The sequence below is a fragment of the Emys orbicularis genome, chromosome 6 (genome assembly GCF_028017835.1).
Source record: "Emys orbicularis isolate rEmyOrb1 chromosome 6, rEmyOrb1.hap1, whole genome shotgun sequence".
Lineage (NCBI taxonomy): Eukaryota > Metazoa > Chordata > Testudines > Emydidae > Emys > Emys orbicularis.
This window is the reverse complement of record NC_088688.1, coordinates 44,225,744-44,244,169: the sequence shown is the minus strand read 5'-3', so window position 1 is coordinate 44,244,169 and position 18,426 is coordinate 44,225,744. Positions and strand designations below refer to the sequence as shown.

General features: G+C 37.9%; 1 protein-coding gene across 1 annotated transcript in view; it reads right to left on the bottom strand.

Moving 5' to 3' along the window:
- The window catches only part of HOMER1 (homer scaffold protein 1), a 96,717-nt gene that overhangs the window by 57,325 nt on the left and 20,966 nt on the right, over positions 1-18,426 (bottom strand). The window contains exons 4-5 of the mRNA XM_065406548.1: positions 17,628-17,720; positions 10,014-10,156 (exon numbers count right to left, since the gene is read on the bottom strand). Of these exons, the coding sequence (XP_065262620.1) occupies positions 10,014-10,156; positions 17,628-17,720 (236 nt within the window). The remainder of the gene's footprint in view (positions 1-10,013; positions 10,157-17,627; positions 17,721-18,426) is intronic.

Sequence of the window (18,426 nt, the reverse complement as noted above, 5' to 3'; positions counted from 1 at the left end):
AGGTCTATCATGCAGTTTAAATCTACTCTTTGCGGTGTTTGCAGTGTTCAAACAATGACAAAAAAGCTGAAAGATGGAAGTGTGTGTAAGGACACGACAAGGTGACATAACTATCTTTCATAGAAGGCTTTCCCTACAACTCATCCCCTAAAGATTTCTTAATTGGAAGGAAGATAAGGGTCACAGTCTTAAAACTCATGATATTGTAAACTGTGTACGTATTCTCACAGCATTTCAGACCAAACTGTCTCATAGAAGAACGCCAGAGGCATCACACATGGACAAACACAAAACAATCATATAATGTTACAACTAAAATAAAGACGTACTACGCTCAATGACATTTACTAGAAAAAACTATGATAAATAGTAATCAAACAGCAGGAATCTTATCACTAACCTATAATCTCAGCAAAATTTGAATGGAATAGAGCTCTTTCACCAATGCCTCAAAAGGACAAGAAACTCACCACTCTATATGTGAGAGTGGCATTTGAATAGGAATAATGAGTGTCAAATATTTGTATTCTTGAGACATGCCGGGGCAATTCTAATGGCTATGCTTAAAAGCAACTCTCTTAACCAATAGAGAACTCAGAATTTGATTCCTTATTTTTAAGTACCAAAGGACACAATCCAGGTTTATGGAACCATAAATAGTATTTATCATCAAATAAATATTTTTTTAAAAAAATACAGGGTTTGAGAGATCTGGCTTTTGAATGGTTGAAGACTGTGGCTGTTCCTGATATTAGAAATAAGTTAATCTGTTAAGCAAGCCATCTCCAACTTTTAATTTTTATATAGAATTCTTATGGATGTGATAAGCTGGAGGGGAAAATAGCATGACAATATAGATTGTATGAACATTCTTTTATGTAAACTACATAATGATTGTCTTTGTCTTCTAAGAATGTGCTTGATATATAAACAGTCTATTAGTCAAACAAATAGTGACAAATGATTATTCTAATGGTTTATGGATTTTAGTTACAGTTATCACCAGTTCCTACATTTGCTAAAATTAGCTCCAACCAATGCAGATTTCAGTTTTATACATGATTTTTCAAGGCACCTAGCAATGTATGCTTTATGTCTACACTTACAACAGTATGATTAAGCCTTCTTTCCCCCCCACTTTTGGAGTAACACTAGTGTAACTAAAGGTAAGTATCAAAGAGATCTGTATTAAATATTCAGTACAACATTTTCTGGTTTGAATGTCTTCATAGGCCTGACTATATAATCTAGAAATTCCTTATTACCTACTGGGATTGTCACAATTAGGAAAGTCTTTAGAAGAAATTCAAAGGTTTGAGTTAAATGAATTCAGTTAAAGTTGGCTAACATTTTTCTTTCAAATTAAGAACATAACACTGACAAACACTATGAATTTAATTTTTTTATTGATAGGAAACTCCTTAGGCTAAATTCTGGAAGCCCATGAGGAGTGCCAGGGAGAAGGGGGAAGCAGGAAGCTCTTCCCCGCTCCCTATGCACTTGTTCAGTGGGCAACCAGCATACTGCTCTTGAACTTCTTCTTGAGCACAAAGGATAGGAGGACAGCACACAGACAGGTGCTCCATAGTAGTGAAGGACAAGTTGGTTGAAGTGAAAGCCACATGCGGCTGGTCCATCCCCCCACTTCACCCTCCCCCACCCACTAGTGGCTGCATGCCAGCACTGGCAGGGAGAACACATTACGTCGTTTAATGGGTGAAGTAGTCACCGCTTTGAGCACACCTCAAGGGATTCTTTTCTCTTCACAACAAAACAATTGAATCCATTAGAGTTCTTCCAATACACACAGAACTTATCTTCAATGAAAAAGTTACCGGTCACTTATAGACTGTTTAATTTTATAAAAAGGCAAAACTTTTAAAAGAACCTAGCTCTCTTTAGGTTACTATTTAGAGAAGCTAGATCAACAATAATATTGTTTTATAAAAGGTCAAATTTAATCATTTCACTCAAAACTGTTTTTTTTAAGACCATGCAAAAGAAGCTAAAAATGACAATATAAAGGGAAAATATACATTTGGATTCCAGTACAAATTATCTCCATATGCTCTAAGTCAGGGAATGCAGTTATTTCAACTCTCAACTTCTCTTTTGTAATTCAGACAAACTTAGTAAGAATTCAACATAATCCATGAAATATAGTTTTACTATAATGCAGAAGTAAACCCAGAAATATTCAAGTCTTTTAGCAAAAGTGCAATTGTAACATATAAAATAAAGAAGCAAATTGATCTACTAATAAGATTTCTGCACACAACCTTTAATGAAAACCCATAAAAAAACAAGGACTAGCAGCAAGGTTTTTGTTGTTGTTACAGCACTGGATTTACATGCAACATTGTCAAATGGTATTCAGTCTAGACAATATAAGATCTAAGATATAACCAACATTTGAAATAAAAGCCTATTTTTCACTAAGGCAGTGAATCAAATTTTCTTATTAAAAACTTATTTGAATACAAAAATAGGAATTATATATATATATAATTATATATATATATATATAATACATAATGTTTTGACAGTAAACATATATATATATATGTTTACTGTCAAAACATTATGTAGAACACTCACTTCTTCCAAAATATAACACCATATATTTAAAGGTTCATTAAATTTAATTGGCATACCACAAATGTATTGTACTGAAATATATATAAAATTTTGTATTACATGAAATGTGAGGTAACAGCTTCAAGTCACGGTTGCTGAGAAAAAAATCTTTCAAGATCTGTCAAAAACAAAGTCCTCACCTATTTAGTAAAGCCTTTGAAAGCTCAAGTTTATCACATAGTTTTACAAGGTACTGAGAACTGAAATATATCCTGCTAGGAAAACAACACTTTATAAAGTATCAGGGGGTAGCCGTGTTAGTCTGTATCTACAAAAACAACAAGGAGTCTGGTGGCACTTTAAAGACTAACAGATTTATTTGGGCATAAGCTTTCGTGGGTAAAAACCTCACTTCTTCAGATGCATAGAGTGAAAGTTACAGATGCAGGCATTATATACTGACACATGGAGAGCAGGGAGTTACTTCGCAAGTGGAGAACCAGTATTGACAGGGCCAATTCAATCAGGGTGGATGTAGTCCACTCCCAATAATAGATGAGGTGGTGTCAATTCCAGGAGAGGAAAAGCTGCTTCTGTAATGAGCCAGCCACTCCCAGTCCCTATTCAAACCCAGATTAATGGTGTTAAATTTGCAAATGAATTTTAGTTCTGCTGTTTCTCTTTGAAGTCTGTTTCTGAAGTTTTTTTGTTCAATGATAGTGACTTTTAAATCTGTAATAGAATGACCAGGGAGATTGAAGTGTTCACTTACTGGCTTATGTATGTTACCATTCCTGATGTCCGATTTGTGTCCATTTATTCTTTTGTGGAGGGACTGTCCGGTTTGGCCAATGTACATGGCAGAGGGGCATTGCTGGCACATGATGGCATATATAACATTAGTGGATGTGCAGCTGAATGAGCCTTTGATGGTGTGGCTGATGTGGTTGGGTCCTCTGATGGTGTCGCCAGAGTAGATATGGGGACAGAGTAGGTAACGAGGTTTGCTACAGGGATTGGTTCCTGGGTTGGTGTTTCTGTGGTGTGGTGTGTAGGTGCTGGTGAGTATTTGCTTCAGGTTGGGGGGTTGTCTGTAAGCGAGGACTGGCCTGCCTCCCAAGGTCTGTGAGAGTGAGGGATCGTTTTCCAGGAAACAGTTACTAGGCAAACTCAAAGTAATAAGATAGGGTTCACTGACCTATTTATTAAACTTATAATTTTAGATCTGCTTTCTAAGACTGAACAAACAAAGTGCTCCTTCTTAACTGTCTTTCTTCTCTCTGGATGGCATTTTACAGTTAACATTTACAAATAAAACTCAGACTGAGGATGTGGAAAAGAATTAACCCCCCCCTCCAAAAAACAAACAAACAAAAAACAAAAAAACCCCAACACATCTGATGGTATTAAAAATCTTAGTCCTTTCTTGCCCCTTTCAAGTTAAGGGAGAAGATAATTTGTGCATTTTACTAGGTCTCATTTTACTTTACACATGACCTCTGGTTCATAAGTAGCTTCCTAAAAACTAGTTTGCATATACAGGATATACATTGCCTAGACAGGGCTGAGAAGAAAAAAGACTGGTGAAAAGTGCACCTTTAAAAGTGCATGATGCCAACAATTACTTGTGGCATCATAGGCCAGAAATCATTTTATTTTTTATCTTAGGTTTCAGTTACCAGAGCAAGGTTAATGCTATACTATATTTTAACTATTGCAAAAGGGAGAGATTGAACTGCAAAACAGTATTACTGGATCAGTCAATGCTAACTACAGTAGTCACTTTCATATTTCAAAGAATATGAATGGGGTTACAGCAATTTAGTGACAAGCAGAATTTGTCTCAATATTTATAATTATTATTTAACTAAAATAATTAAAAGTTAAAGTTCGCAAAATAGCCAAAACTCTGTGGTGTGGTGATTTACATGGTGCTGTAAGTTAGTATTTGGGTGCAAAATGCTACTTACACTTTTTTCTGACCAAAACAGTCTAAACTTATGATGCTGACATATTGTGTAAATGTGCAAAATAAAAGCAACTCCACTAACAGGCAAAGAGAGGAGTGTGTATATCTGTCAAAGGGAGTATAGCTGGACAAAGAGAGGGTGCATCATGAGAAAACTATAAATCAAACCTGTTCTGTAGATGTGCTAGCAGACTAGAAGTGACTAAAGGTGCAAACTAAAGAACCACCCCCTACACCTCTGATCATCCATTCTCATCAACACTCACATCCTCCCCATCCAATCCACACAACACTGCCACTAAAATCCCCTTCTTTGACTGTTATTCTTACATCGCCTCTTTGAATCCTTCTACTCTCTCTCTCCTGCTACTGGATCAAGTTCAAGCTTCTTGTAACCACCTGTAAAGTCTTTCATTCCCTCTCCTTATGTACCTGTCCTCGTCTCATCTGCATGGCCCTCCTGCCTCCTCAGCTCTGTCCATTAAATTAGCTCTGTCTGCCAATTTGTCAGCTTCTTCCACATTGCTCCCATGCCTTCTTCCATGAGCTGCATTTTCTGAGCTCAAGGCAATCACACTCCCTGCATTCACATCTCTCCTGAAGACCCACTTCTACTGTACCATCAGTGGGAAAACTAGCTGACTTATACTGTACATCTGGGAGTAATACACACACACACACACACACACACCCTATTTGCTGGAAAAATAAACTTGTTAAGCTAACCTTATTTTACCAAAATATGGCCCATCACTACTTTTACCTTGCTACTAATTTGTTGTATCCTTTCTCCCTACCCTCTTTGTGAACTCCTTGGAGAAAAGTTCATGGCTGGTTTTCTGTTTAGAAAGTACCTATCAAATTGTGGACACTATCAATAATAAAATAATAAACATTAAACATTTTAAAAATCCAGCACTACACATAAGAGCCTTTACATGCTCTCCATTGGTCTTCACAACCAAAAACACTGCCAAGATATCAACTTTGTCACTACACATTCACCAGGGAGACACCTGACAATTGCATAGTAGCAATAATTTCAGAAATGCACTACTGTGACAATGAAAGGGACATTCACTTTGTTCTTTACAGCAGTGCTATGGTCAATAACCATCACTAGTTATCTGTGCATCCGGAGTGGTGGGGGTTGGGTGGGGAAGCATCAGAATGATATATCAAGGTAGATTAAATCTGCCAAGTACTGAGAAATGCTGTCAAGATATAGCAGGCACTACAGGACTGTAATTCCTGTCTATAGTTCAGTTCTTGTGAAAATCCCAGATAATCTGCAACATTTAGTGTGCATTTTACACAAATGGTTTTCCTAGGGGCATCTGCAAGTTGAATTGTACAGCAAAACTGAACTGTCAAATCAATACAGCGTACCCTACCAACCAGTGCACCAAAAACTGCATCTGTCTAACTCGTCCATTCAACATTGTAGAATCCCATCTCATATTTGCACTTCTGACCATGACTACTTGCCTATGTAAGATCATTTTACATCTGTTTTGTACACGCACTACAGAATTTGGCCCATTGAGACTTCATTAAACCTAACACCAAACCATTACAGAAAAATCAAGGCAACTGATTTTCAAAATTTAGTTCTGTCATAGGCTGGGGGGGGGGGAAGATTTTACTTAATTGAGTTACTCCTGAAAAGAGGCAACTTTATATCTATCAGAAAAAATACTGAATTCCAGTATAGCAAAGACTGAGTTCTCATAATCCTCAATAAAAAATAACTTTCATATGAAACATTTTATACAAATAAAACTCCTTGAAGAATAATATTTCTCTCAATGTTAAATACCACTATATAAATATCTGCAATTGAGCTTTTTAGTAAAATTAGAAAAATGGCTTGCTGTAATCTGTATTGAACTACAGTATAAACTACTTAACCCAGAATAATTTAACTTCACAAGGTTACCTCCTTTGGATTTTCTTCTGAAAACACATGAATGGCTCATTGGCTAACTTGTAAGTAGCCATTAGCAAAAGAAACACTGGCTTTGTGAAAATTAACTTCATGAATAAGTGACACTCTAAAATACAGAGTCAATACTGGAAGACAAATCCTAGCTAGTAAAGTTAAACATAGTATAATAGAATATTAAACAGAAAACTCAAAATACATACATGAAGTAGACAGAAAAGAGAAATGCAGAAAAAGTTTTGTAACATTGTAGTTTCAGAAAAATAATTGTACATATGGTTCATTTAAAAAACGTCCAAAGTAATTTTTTCCATGCATACTCAGTGAAGATGGAGGTCCATTTACTATACTGGTGTAGCAGAAATGACTATTCATTATGTAAGGGGCAGTTCTTGCAATGATCATAATTTTCTTTTTTAAAAACACTGTGGACTTAGCCCTTTCCTTTTTCACACAAAATATTTATAGAAAATTTAAACATGCAAATGTAAAAAGTTTAAATAAACCCATTGAACCCTGTCTTCAGGATTTCAGAGAAATGCAATACAGTAGATGCTCATTAGTAGCAACTAGGGCTGTCAAGCAATTAAAAAAATTAATCACGATTAATACGCGATTAAAAAATTAATCGTGATTAATCATGCTGTTAAATTATAGAATACTATTTATATAAATATTTTGGATGTTTTCCACATTTTCAAATATATTGATTTCAATTACAACACAGAATACACAGTGTACAGTGCTCATTTTATATTTAATTTTATTATATTTGCACTGTAAAAATAAAAATAGTATTTTTCAATTCACTTAATACAAGTACTGTGGTGCAATCTATCATGAAAGTTGAATTTACAAATGTAGAATTATGTACAAAAATCCACCAATTCTACTTCTTGTCCAGCCAATTGCTCAGACAAACAAGTTTGTTTACATTTGCAGGAGATAATGCTGCCCGCTTCTTGTTTACAATGTCAGCTGAACGTGAGAACAGGCGTTCACATTGGACTGATGTAGCTGGTGTTGCAAGATATGCTAAAGATTCATATGTCCCTTCATGCTTCAACCACCATTCCAGAGGACATGCGTCCATGCTGATGACGGGTTCTGCTCGATAATGATCCAAAGCAGTGCCGACCGACCCATGTTCAGTTTCATCGTCTGAGTCAGATGCCACCAGCAGAAGGTTGATTTTCTTTTTTGGTGGTTCGTGTTCTGTAGTTTCTGCATCGGAGTGTTGCTTTTTTAAGACTTCTGAAAGCATGCTCCACACCTTGTCCCTCTCAGATTTTGGAAGGCATTTCAGATTCTTAAATCTTGGGTCAAAGTGCTGTAGCTATCTTTACAAATCTCACATTGATACCTTCTTTGCGATTTGTCAAATCTGCAGTGAAAGTGTTTCTAAAACGAACAACATGCTTGGTCATCATCTGAGACGGCTATAACATGAAATGTATGGCAGAATGCGGGTAAAACACAGAGCAGGAGACATACAATTCTCCCTCAAGGAGTTCAGTCACAAATTTAATTAACGCCTTATTTTTGGAACGAGCATCATCAGTCAGTATGGAAGCATGTCCTCTGGGATGGCGGCCAAAGCTTGAAGGGACATACAAATATTTAGCATATCTGGCACGTAATTACCTTGCAATATCAGCTACAAAAGTGTCATGTGAATGTCTGTTCTCACTTTCAGGTGACATTGTAAATAAGAAGCAGACAGCATTATCTCATGTAAAAATAAACAAACTTGTTTCTCTTAGCGATTGGCTGAACAAGGACTGAGTGGACTTGTAGGATCTAAAGTTTTACATTGTTTTATTTTTGAGTACAGTTATTTAACAAAAAATATACATTTGTAAGTTGCGCTTTCACGATAAAGAGATTGCACTACTGTACTTGCATGAGGTGAATTGAAAAATACTATTTCTTTTGTTTACCATTTTTACAGTGCAAATATTTGTAATAAAATATAAAGTGAGTACTGTACACTTTGTATTCTGTATTGTAATTGAAATCAATATATTTGAAAATGTAGAAAAACCATCCAAAATATTTAATAAATTTAAATTGGTATTCTATTGTTTAACAGTGCGATTAAAACTGCAATTAATCGCGATTGATTTTTTTGAGTTAATCGCGTGAGTTAACTGCGATTAATCGACAGCCCTAGTAGCAACATATTGTTATCCTTTTGCTATGTTGCTCCTAAGTGACTGTTGCTATGGGGAGTGTTGACAATTCACAGTAGAAAAAGTGGTCCCGGGGAAACATAGCTCATCAGCAATGGTTGCTTTTAACAAGCTGTTGCTGCAAACAAGCGTCTACTGTATTTTGAATATTCCTCCCTCAAAAACATAATTTCTCTCTCTCTCTCTCTCTCTCTCAAAAAAAGACCATTTCCTCTACAGACATACTGGGACTACACTGGTGACAGTTCAAATATAAAAATGACAACATACACAGTCACTCGTCAAAGAATTTTCAAGTGCAAAATGAGGAGTATTTTAGAGTTTGGAAATTTGTGAGCTTTTCCAGGTGATGTTAACACATTCTTCATAAGGAACACTGAATTCTTGAACAATTTAAAGTCCATGTCTCTGCTCATCCTGATTTCCCCGCACAAAATTTCAAAAGATTCTGTTGTCGCCCAGTCTCTCAAGCACAATCTTAGCAATTTAAGAGTTTTAAACTCTTCTTAAACTGAATCAAACTCATAATTTAAGAGAAATTTAATATTTCAAACTTTGCTTGACTTATTATGTATTTACCTAACTTTTTCCTGCTCTACTTATTCTGCTTGTAGAGAAAGAATGTCCCATTTATGATAATTTATAATATTCAAGCTAGATTCATTTTAGCTTAGAACTTTCAACTTTAAATAAAAACATTGTTTCAATCTTCCTAAGGGGCAGTGGAGCAAAACACGCTCAGTTTAATGAATTATAATTCATGCTGAAGCGCAAATGTAACTTTCTTCTTTATTTTGAAAAAAATATTGAGGAATATTTTAAATGGTCAGAGAGATGTTTAATTAGAAGGCTGCTTTAAATATAAGCACTTCAGGATTACATAGACACATTCATCTTCCAACAACTTATCACCACAAGGCTGAGTCTAATGTTATCAGTCTTTTAAAATAATTTAAAGTGAACAAAAAAAATGTAAGTTAATTGGAACAAGTTCTTTGAAGCAGTTAATTCTGCTGAGGTCTCAGGCATGTAAGTATTGCTTCCTGTTAAAGGGACACCTTGTGTTCAGGAATAAAGTGCTTGTACTAAAATATTCACATTGTAAGAGAAATTCCAAAAAACCTCCTCAGTAGATTTTCCTATACAATTTTTCTGTGAAAACAGACTGTATTGCAAACATGAAGCTGAGTCCTGTACTTTGCTTTTTAAAAAAGATTAGATTATTTAATTCATGACACTGCCATTTTGGAGCCATCTGAAGAAAAAAGGTCCCTTTAACAATGAAGTAAACATGTATTACTTAATTAATATGTGTGAACTGAATCTGTACCTATGTGTAAATGGCAATGCATTCTGGGTTGGTTCAGCCCTTGGTTCTGAGTTCTGTGTCACTTCTGGAGTTGTTCTTTCATCATCTGTTCCATTAATGCTTTCTGGTGTTAAAGGAGATTGAATGTCCCCTCCTGCTGATTCCTTTAGTTAAAAAAAAAAAAAAAAAAATACAATTATATACTAAGCTTATGCCACAATGTGCATATAAACAATGACAAAATTAACATTTTTAAGTGCATGGTTACTAATTTTAAAATGACATTAAGCTGAGGCACCCAAAATCATCAGTATACAAATTTGAAAAAAACAAACACACACCCAAGCTATCATGTGATATGATTTAGAAACTTAATATTACTTATATGAAAAGCTTGTACATATCAATATGTACAATATATCAACAAGTACGCAGTCTCCTGCTTATAGGGTTCCCTAGACCTCTTTTCCTTCCCTTATCTTCTACCTACACATTAGTACAGACTTTGTGGTTGAAAATTCTTCACAACCATGACTACAACTCTTAACCTTCACTTTGTATTTTACCATAGGGCAACCACCTTGAAGAAGTATTAAAGCTGTTTCTCATTTTACTTTAATAAAAAATGGAAGTTGAAAGTGGAAGCGTCACTGTTGGTACAATCACAGCTTCAGCTGCCCACCAATTACAGAAAAATCTGTACAAGAGTCTATCTGCAAACCTTGTTCAACCAGGGTGGCCTGGACCTAGCTAGTGCTGGCCAAGAAAGCTAGTTTATGTATTGACTCAGCCCATCGGTGGCAAGTATAAGAGGCCAGGGGAGGCTAAGTTTCTCCAAGCAGCCTGCCCACCAAGACCCGGTTCCGCTCGCCCTCTTCCTGTCCCCACTCCGCTTACATGGGAGCCTTGCTGAGGGTGAAGAGGTGTGCGCAAATGGTGAGTGGCCAGCTGGTGTATGTGTGTGTGGGGAACACGAAGAGGTGCGAGCGGCAGGCAGGAGGACTGGGAGAGAAGAGGTATGTGAGCAGCTTGCCGGTGGGTGGGGGGCCTGAGGGAAGGGACGAAGAGGCATAAGCAGTGTGTGTGTGGGACCTTGGGGATGGGGCCGAACGGGGCTGGGGCGTGGGCGGGCCTTCCAGGGAGAAGGCTGAGAGTGGGTGGGCCTCGGGGCAGGGCCACAGTCCAGGTGCATGCAGCCTCCCCAAATGGAGAAGTCACACACCGCCCATGACTCAGCCCGTCCCTTGAGCAGTCTCCACTAGTGTGGGTCTCTGGATCCCTGACTATACTTAAAGATGTCCACTGCTGTATTGCACTGGTACAATCTCCATCACCCTACACCACAACACAGGTACATTAGTGTTTTGTGGTCTCTATCAAGCAACCAATATTTATTAAATCCTGGTCATTAGACATATTTCACTGTAATTTTAATTTTAAAAGGAACATTGCTCAGCCTGGATCCTAAATCTAGGAATTAGAGTTTTTCCACTCATGGTGTATCATTTCCCTGACATGAATAGGTTACAGGAAGCACCATGTTTTTCCTTGACTAAACACATCCTGTGTCTCTAGTGTCACACCCCAATGGCCCCCTCCCTCAGGGAGTCCTTGGGGAAGGTAGATCAGCATTGTATGTGGCTAACGCTGTTGCAAGCATCGCAAAGCATTTTGAGGAGGGTCATAGGTGTGTGAGTGGGGAATGGAAGTACTCTTGCAAAGGAATCAAGAGGCCGGGGGGTGGGGGGGTGGGGGGAAGAAAGAAAAAGCAGAGAACGGGTTAACTCAGCACTTTTGCTAGCTCCGTGTGAAGATAAGATGCTGGCCTCGGCCCAAGGTCATGGACGCGATGAAAAATCTACAGACGAGAAATCTATAGTTGCACAGTCATGAGAAGAGGAGAACTAAGTGGAGCAGAGCTGCAAAGATAGCACCAAAAACAGAGCGAATGAGGCGGCGATGGTGAAGGCCAACAGAAGGGAAAACAAATTCTCCGGAGCCGGTGTGTTTTGGGCAGCCGAGAAGGCCACAGCAAGCCAATTGGGACTGGTACAAAGAGCACCAGTCACAGAGGGCCCTGGACAACGACACCCCCAAAGGAACCCAAGACTTAAAAACCCTCCCGAGAGCTGGAGCAATCCGGAGATTACAGCGGATTCCCTGGACGACCTGGGCCCAGGGCAAGAACTCCCGTCCGCCCCTCCCCCTCTTCTTCTTACGTGACACCCAGGCCTGGCCAGTCATGGGTAGTGCGTGTGTGAATATGAAAGTGGGTTAGGGCTTGGGGCTCTAATGCTTTCTTTCTTCCCGAGTGACATGGGAGCATTCCCAGCACTCTCTGCTGTATTTTATTAATAAAGCTTTAAAACTTAGACCCTTTGGTGTGCTTCGTCATCTCCTCCCTGAAAAGATCCTGAGGCATCAGCCTGATCAACTGACGCCTTCAGGCAGATTGGTAACAAAAATCTGTCACACTAGCACTTCTTATACCTCTGAATTGAGGGTGTGGGGGAAAAGGTGTGTGACAAAAGCTATTGTTATGTAACCCCATGGGCTGGAGCTATGAAAAGGCTGCACTTGTAAGAGTAATGTCTATCCTCCCCTCTCCTCGATTACACTGACCTCAATGGGAACTGAAGGCCACAGCACCTTGTCCAAGGTGCTCATAACTGTAAAGCATGAGGCCCTTATTGTGCACATTCTTCCCCATTTAGTTTTACTCCCTTAAAAACAAACATCTAATTTACAAGCATTAGCCCTTTTGAGCTGCCACTTCTGAATCTGACCCAGTTAATCCAAGTCACTAAATCTGCAGGAAAAGTTGGCAAGGGTATTGAGACAGAAGCAGACCACAAAGTTCCAATTTCAGATGACAAATAACCTTAGTTTTCTTTAACCGGACTGAAAATGGAGGTTTCCTTTCCCTCCTCAGAGGCCAGATATTGTGTAACCAAAAATGTTCAAGTCAAAACTGTACATTATTTTCAACTTGACCTTTACAAGAGAGTCGAAACATGGTTGACAAATGCTTAATAACTGTTCACATTTTTCTTTTGATTCATATACAGGCAGTGTTTATATCTTAAAGAGTTGCAAAAGCGGCATGATACAAACTTACATTTTAACAAAGTTTTCTGTAATACTTGACTTATAGTTGTATTATGTTAAATGTTTTGGTTTTTTTTAAATCATGTAATACACAAGTATTCCCCTCCCTCCTTCCCACTCCAATCCAGAATGAAGAATCTATTAACTCAAATTATAGGGAGTACACGCTTCTCTCTTTCAATCTTGTTACCATTTCTGTGCCCAAAACTACTTCGTTTGTTTGCACTCTAGTGAAACTCAGAATTTAGTTTTAACTACAGTGAATATTAAAGGCAGAACAGTCCCAAGTGAGAAAAAACTAGTGTAAGAAAACAGCTGCCAGAAGGTTTGGGAGAAATACATATTTGCATATATTATGCTATTATATGTAAAATAGACAGCCCAAATTTTGTCCTCTGATATACAAAGTAACTTCTGCTGACATTAGATAAAAAGGCACAACTATCTGAGGTCAGAACTTATCTTAAACATGAAAATTTTTACTTCAGTTTAAGTAACTTAAAGAAATGCATAAATTACATTTAGCACCATTTTGGGGGTAAAGCAAGTTAATCTATTTTAAGTACAATGGACTTCTGTTGACAAATCAGTATACCTCATTTTAATTATTCCATCCAAATCCATATAGATCTCGGAGATGAAATCTATATCTTGAAAAGCTAGATCAGTTTCTAGTAGCCATTTTTCTGATAAGGTAGGTCAATCAAATTATAATTAGTGCTCTCATATAATTAGAACTTCCACTAGATATTAAATTATTTACCTGCAGCCAACTGGTATTCCAAAAGTGAGAAATTCTTTCCTGCCTTTGAAAATATCAAAGACTGTTTCTAATCTGATCCTTTCAAACAAATTCTCACCATTTTATCAGTATAGAAGTTAAATCAAATTGCCACATATGGGACTAACTTTTAGAAAGTACCATCAATATAAGTGATCGGTAAAAACAAATGCTACTGAACATAAAAGCAACAATTCTCTCTCAGCTGTCTGGGTAGTGGAGGATGCCCACTTGGGGTTGGGAAGGAATTTTCCCCCAGGTCGGATTGACAAAGATCCTGGGGAGTGTGTTAAGCTTCCTCTGAAGCATGGGGCCTGGGTTATTTCCTGGTTTGAACAAGAGTAAATGGTGGATTCTCTGTAACTTGAAGTCTTTAAAAATCAAGATTTGAGGACTTGTGGAAATGGCAGAAGTGCTAAATGACTTGTTTCAATTTTCACCAAAAAGGTTAGTACCGATTAGACAGCTAACATAGTAAATGCCAGTGAAAATTAGGTAGGATCAGAGGCTAAAATAGGGAAAAAACAAGTTAAAAATTACTTAGAAAAGTTAGATGTCTTCAAGTCACCAGGACCTGATGAAATACATCCTTGAATACTCAAGGAGCTGACTGAGGAAATATCTGAGCCATTAGTGATTATCTTTGAAAAGTCACGGAAGATGGGAGAGATTCCAGAGGACTGGAAAACATCAAATAGGGTGCCAATCTATAAAAAATGGAAATAAGAACGACCCGGGGAATTACAGACCAGTCAGCTGAACTTCAGTACCCAGAAATATAATGGAACAAATAATTAAGCAATCAATTTGCAAACACCTAGAAGATAATAAGGTGATAAGTTACATTCAGCATGGATTTGTCAAGAACAAATCATGTCACACCAACTTAATAGCTTTCTTTGACAAAGTAACAAGCCCTGTGGATGGGGTGGAAGCGGTAGATGTGATATATCTTGACTTTAGTAAGGCTTTTGATACTGTCTCGCAGGACCATCTCATAAACAAACAAGGGAAATACAACCTAGAAGGAGCTATTATAAGGTGGGTGCATAACAGGTTGGAAAACCATTCCCAGAGAGTAGTTATCAGTGGTTCACAGTCAAGTTGGAAGGGCATATCAAGTGGGGTCCCACAGGGATCAATTCTGGGTCTGGTCCTGTTAATATCTTCATCAATTATTTAGATAATGGCATAGAGAGTACACTTATAAAGTTTGCAGATGATACCAAACCGGGAGGGGCTGCAAGTGCTTTGGAGGATAGGATTAGAATTCAAAATGATCTGGACAAACTGGAGAAATGGTCTGAAATAAATGGGATAAAATTCAATAAGGACAAAGTACTCCACTTAGGAAGGAACAATCAGTTGCACACGTACAAAATGGAAAATGACTGCCTAGGAAAGAGTACTGCACAAAAGGATCTGGGGGTCATAGTGGACCACAAGCTAAATATGAGTCAACAGTGTAACATATTGCAAAAAAAGCAAACATCATTCTGGGATGTATTAGCAGGAGTGTTGTAAGCAAAATACAAAAAGTAATTATTCTGCTCTACTCCGCACTGATTAGGCCTCAACTGGAGTACTGTGTCCAGTTCTGGGTACCATATATTTCAGGAAAGATTTGGACAAATTAGAGAAAGTCCAGAGAAGAGCAACAAAAATTATTAAAGGTCTAGAAAACATGACCTATGAGGGGAGATTGAGAAAATTGGGTTTGTTTAGTCTGGAGAAGAGAAGACAGAGGGGACCGGATAACAGTTTTCAAGTATATAAAAGGTTGTTACAAGGAGGAGGGAGAAAAATTATTTTCCTTAACCTTTGAGGATAGGACAAGAAGCAATGGGCTTAAATTGCAGCAAGGGCACTTTAGGTTGAACATTAGGAATAACCACCCTGACAGTTAGGAAGTTTAACACTGGAATAAATTGCCTAGGGAGGTTGTGGAATCTTCATCATTGGAGGGTTTTAACAGCAGATTAGACAATCACCTTTCAGGGATGGTCTAGATAATACTTAGTCCTGCCTTGAGTGCAGGGGACTGGACTAGATGTCCTCTTGAGGTCCTTCCAGTCGTATGATTCTATGACATTCAGGGCCAGCCCCAGGGTTTTTGCCGCCCCAAGCGTCGGGGAAAAAAAAAAAAAAAAAAAAAAGCCGCGATCGCGATCAGCGGCAGCTCCACTGCGCCGCTTTCTTCTTCGGCGGCAGGTCCTTCCCTCTGAGAGGGACTGAGGGACCCGCCGCCGAAGAGCCCGACACGCCGCCCCTTCCCCTTGGCCACCCCAAGCACCTGCTTGCTCAGCTGGTGCCTGGAGCCGGCCCTGATGACATTAATGCCTTCGTTGCTACAGTAACTGAGAATCAGACCCTAAATGTCTACTTTGAACACCGACATGGCAGCAGACTATAAAACACTTTAAAAAAAGAACAGTAAACCTGGAGAAAAAAAGTCATTTTAAAAACACTAAGCAACACTCAGTATATTACTGAAACCTGCTGGGAAGATCCCTATTATTGGAACATGAACATCAATGGTTACGATCTTCTTAAGGAGGAGTGTGGGGGCAAAAGGGGAGGGGGAGTGACACTGTCAAAAAATAGTATTACAGTAGAACCTCAGAGTTACGAACAGCTTGGGAATGGAGGTTGTTCGTAACTCTGAAATATTCATAACTCTGAAAAAAGCATTATGGTTGTTCTTTCAAAAGTTTTACAACTGAACATTGACTTACTATAGCTTTAAAACTTTACTATGCAGAAGAAATATGCTGCTTTCCCTTTTTTGTAGTTTATGTTTAACACAGTACTGTACTGTATTTGCTTTTCCCCCCCTCTCTGCTGCTGCCTGATTGTGTGCTTCGGGTTCCAAAAGAGATGTGTGGTTGACAGGTGAGTTTATAACTGTGGTGTTCATAACTCTGAGGTTCTAATGTACTTGTTTCCAGGTCACTGACAACTCTGAAGCAAATGACCTTTAATGCTTATGGATTAGTGTTTTAACAGATAAAGCACAAGATGGGGTAACTAGCTGGTATCACACTAGAGAACAGAATGACTGGCTCCTTATTCACTTATCTATAATGCGTAGGAAAAAAGTTGCATTGCCACAGGAGACTTCAATCCAAGTGACATATGCTGGAGGTCTCTCACTGCCAATACTAAAACATCTTTGGAAGTTCTAAAAAAAATATATATAGATGTCAATTTCTTAACTCAAAAAGTGCTGCATCCACCACAGGGCAATTCTATACAGGACTTCGTCTTGACAGAGAACTGATCTCAGAACTCAAAATGAGTGGTTGCTTAGGTACAAGTAATCATGACTTAATTCTGTTTGTACAAGTTCAGTCAAATCCAAACCAGTAACATATGTGCTTGCTGCTTTAAAAGGGCCAATTTCATGCAGCGGAAAATAATTGTGAGCCAAGTCAGCTAGAAGAAAAAAATTTAAACAGAAAAATATTAATGATAATTGGGAATTGTTTAAGCACGTTTTACTAGATGCCCAAAAAGCCACAGTGGAGAAAGAAGGCTACACTGGTTTAAAATGCTCTAGTTCAAGAGCAGCTATTGGACTTGAAGCAGGAATTAAGTCCTATGGCCTGTGTTAGTAGTCTAGTGTGACCACTTGCATTACTCAATGGTCACTGCCTGCCAAATAAATTAATAAATCTATTAAGCTATAATAAACAAAATCTATTAAGCTATAAAGTTCTGAGCTCAGATCAAACCGTAAAACCCACCTGTGAAGGTGTACTTGTTAGCTCCATCTTTTCTTGGGATTTCTCCTTTGCTAATCGTGCAGCTTCTTTGAATTCCTGAAATTTTTCTGCAAACTGAAGGTACATATGTTTAAAAAGATTATAGTACAAATACAAAATAAGACCACTACAGATTCAGTCAGTCAAGGGTTTTTCCCCCTTAGTAAATGATCATTTAACCAAACTGTGCTGTATTATTTATGGTACATGAGTTTACATATGCTTAAAAATCCATTTGTATGTGGGCAATACAGACACACTCATCAGCAAACAACCACATTAAAATTGTGATATATCAACAAAATATAATGCTATACACAAATGATAGTGTGAAAAAGCCACCTCAAGCATGGGTATTAAGTGTGTTAGGTAGCCTTAAAAAGCTTCCTTGAAGTTTGAAATTCATTTTCCTCCTTACAGATGTTGAGATGTAAAACCCACTGAAGTCAATAGGAGTCTCTTGGTCTTCAATGGTCTTAATCCTTTCTCATGTGGAAAATATACTGATTTCTCCCCATATCTTGGCTAAAACTGAAACTCAAATGGGTGAAAAATCAACCAGAGGAATACTAAACCAAATTAATCTCTGATGCAGCTCCACTGAAGTCAATGGAGTTACATGAAGGATCAATTTGTTTCATTACGGCTAAGTAAATATTTAGTTAAGAATAATTTCAAGGATTACTATTCACATACTTTGTTTCATGAAGTTTCATAAAAAGGTCAATGTTTCCGGCACAGAGTCTTCTTCCTGAAAACTGTTCAACTAGTTCTAATAGTG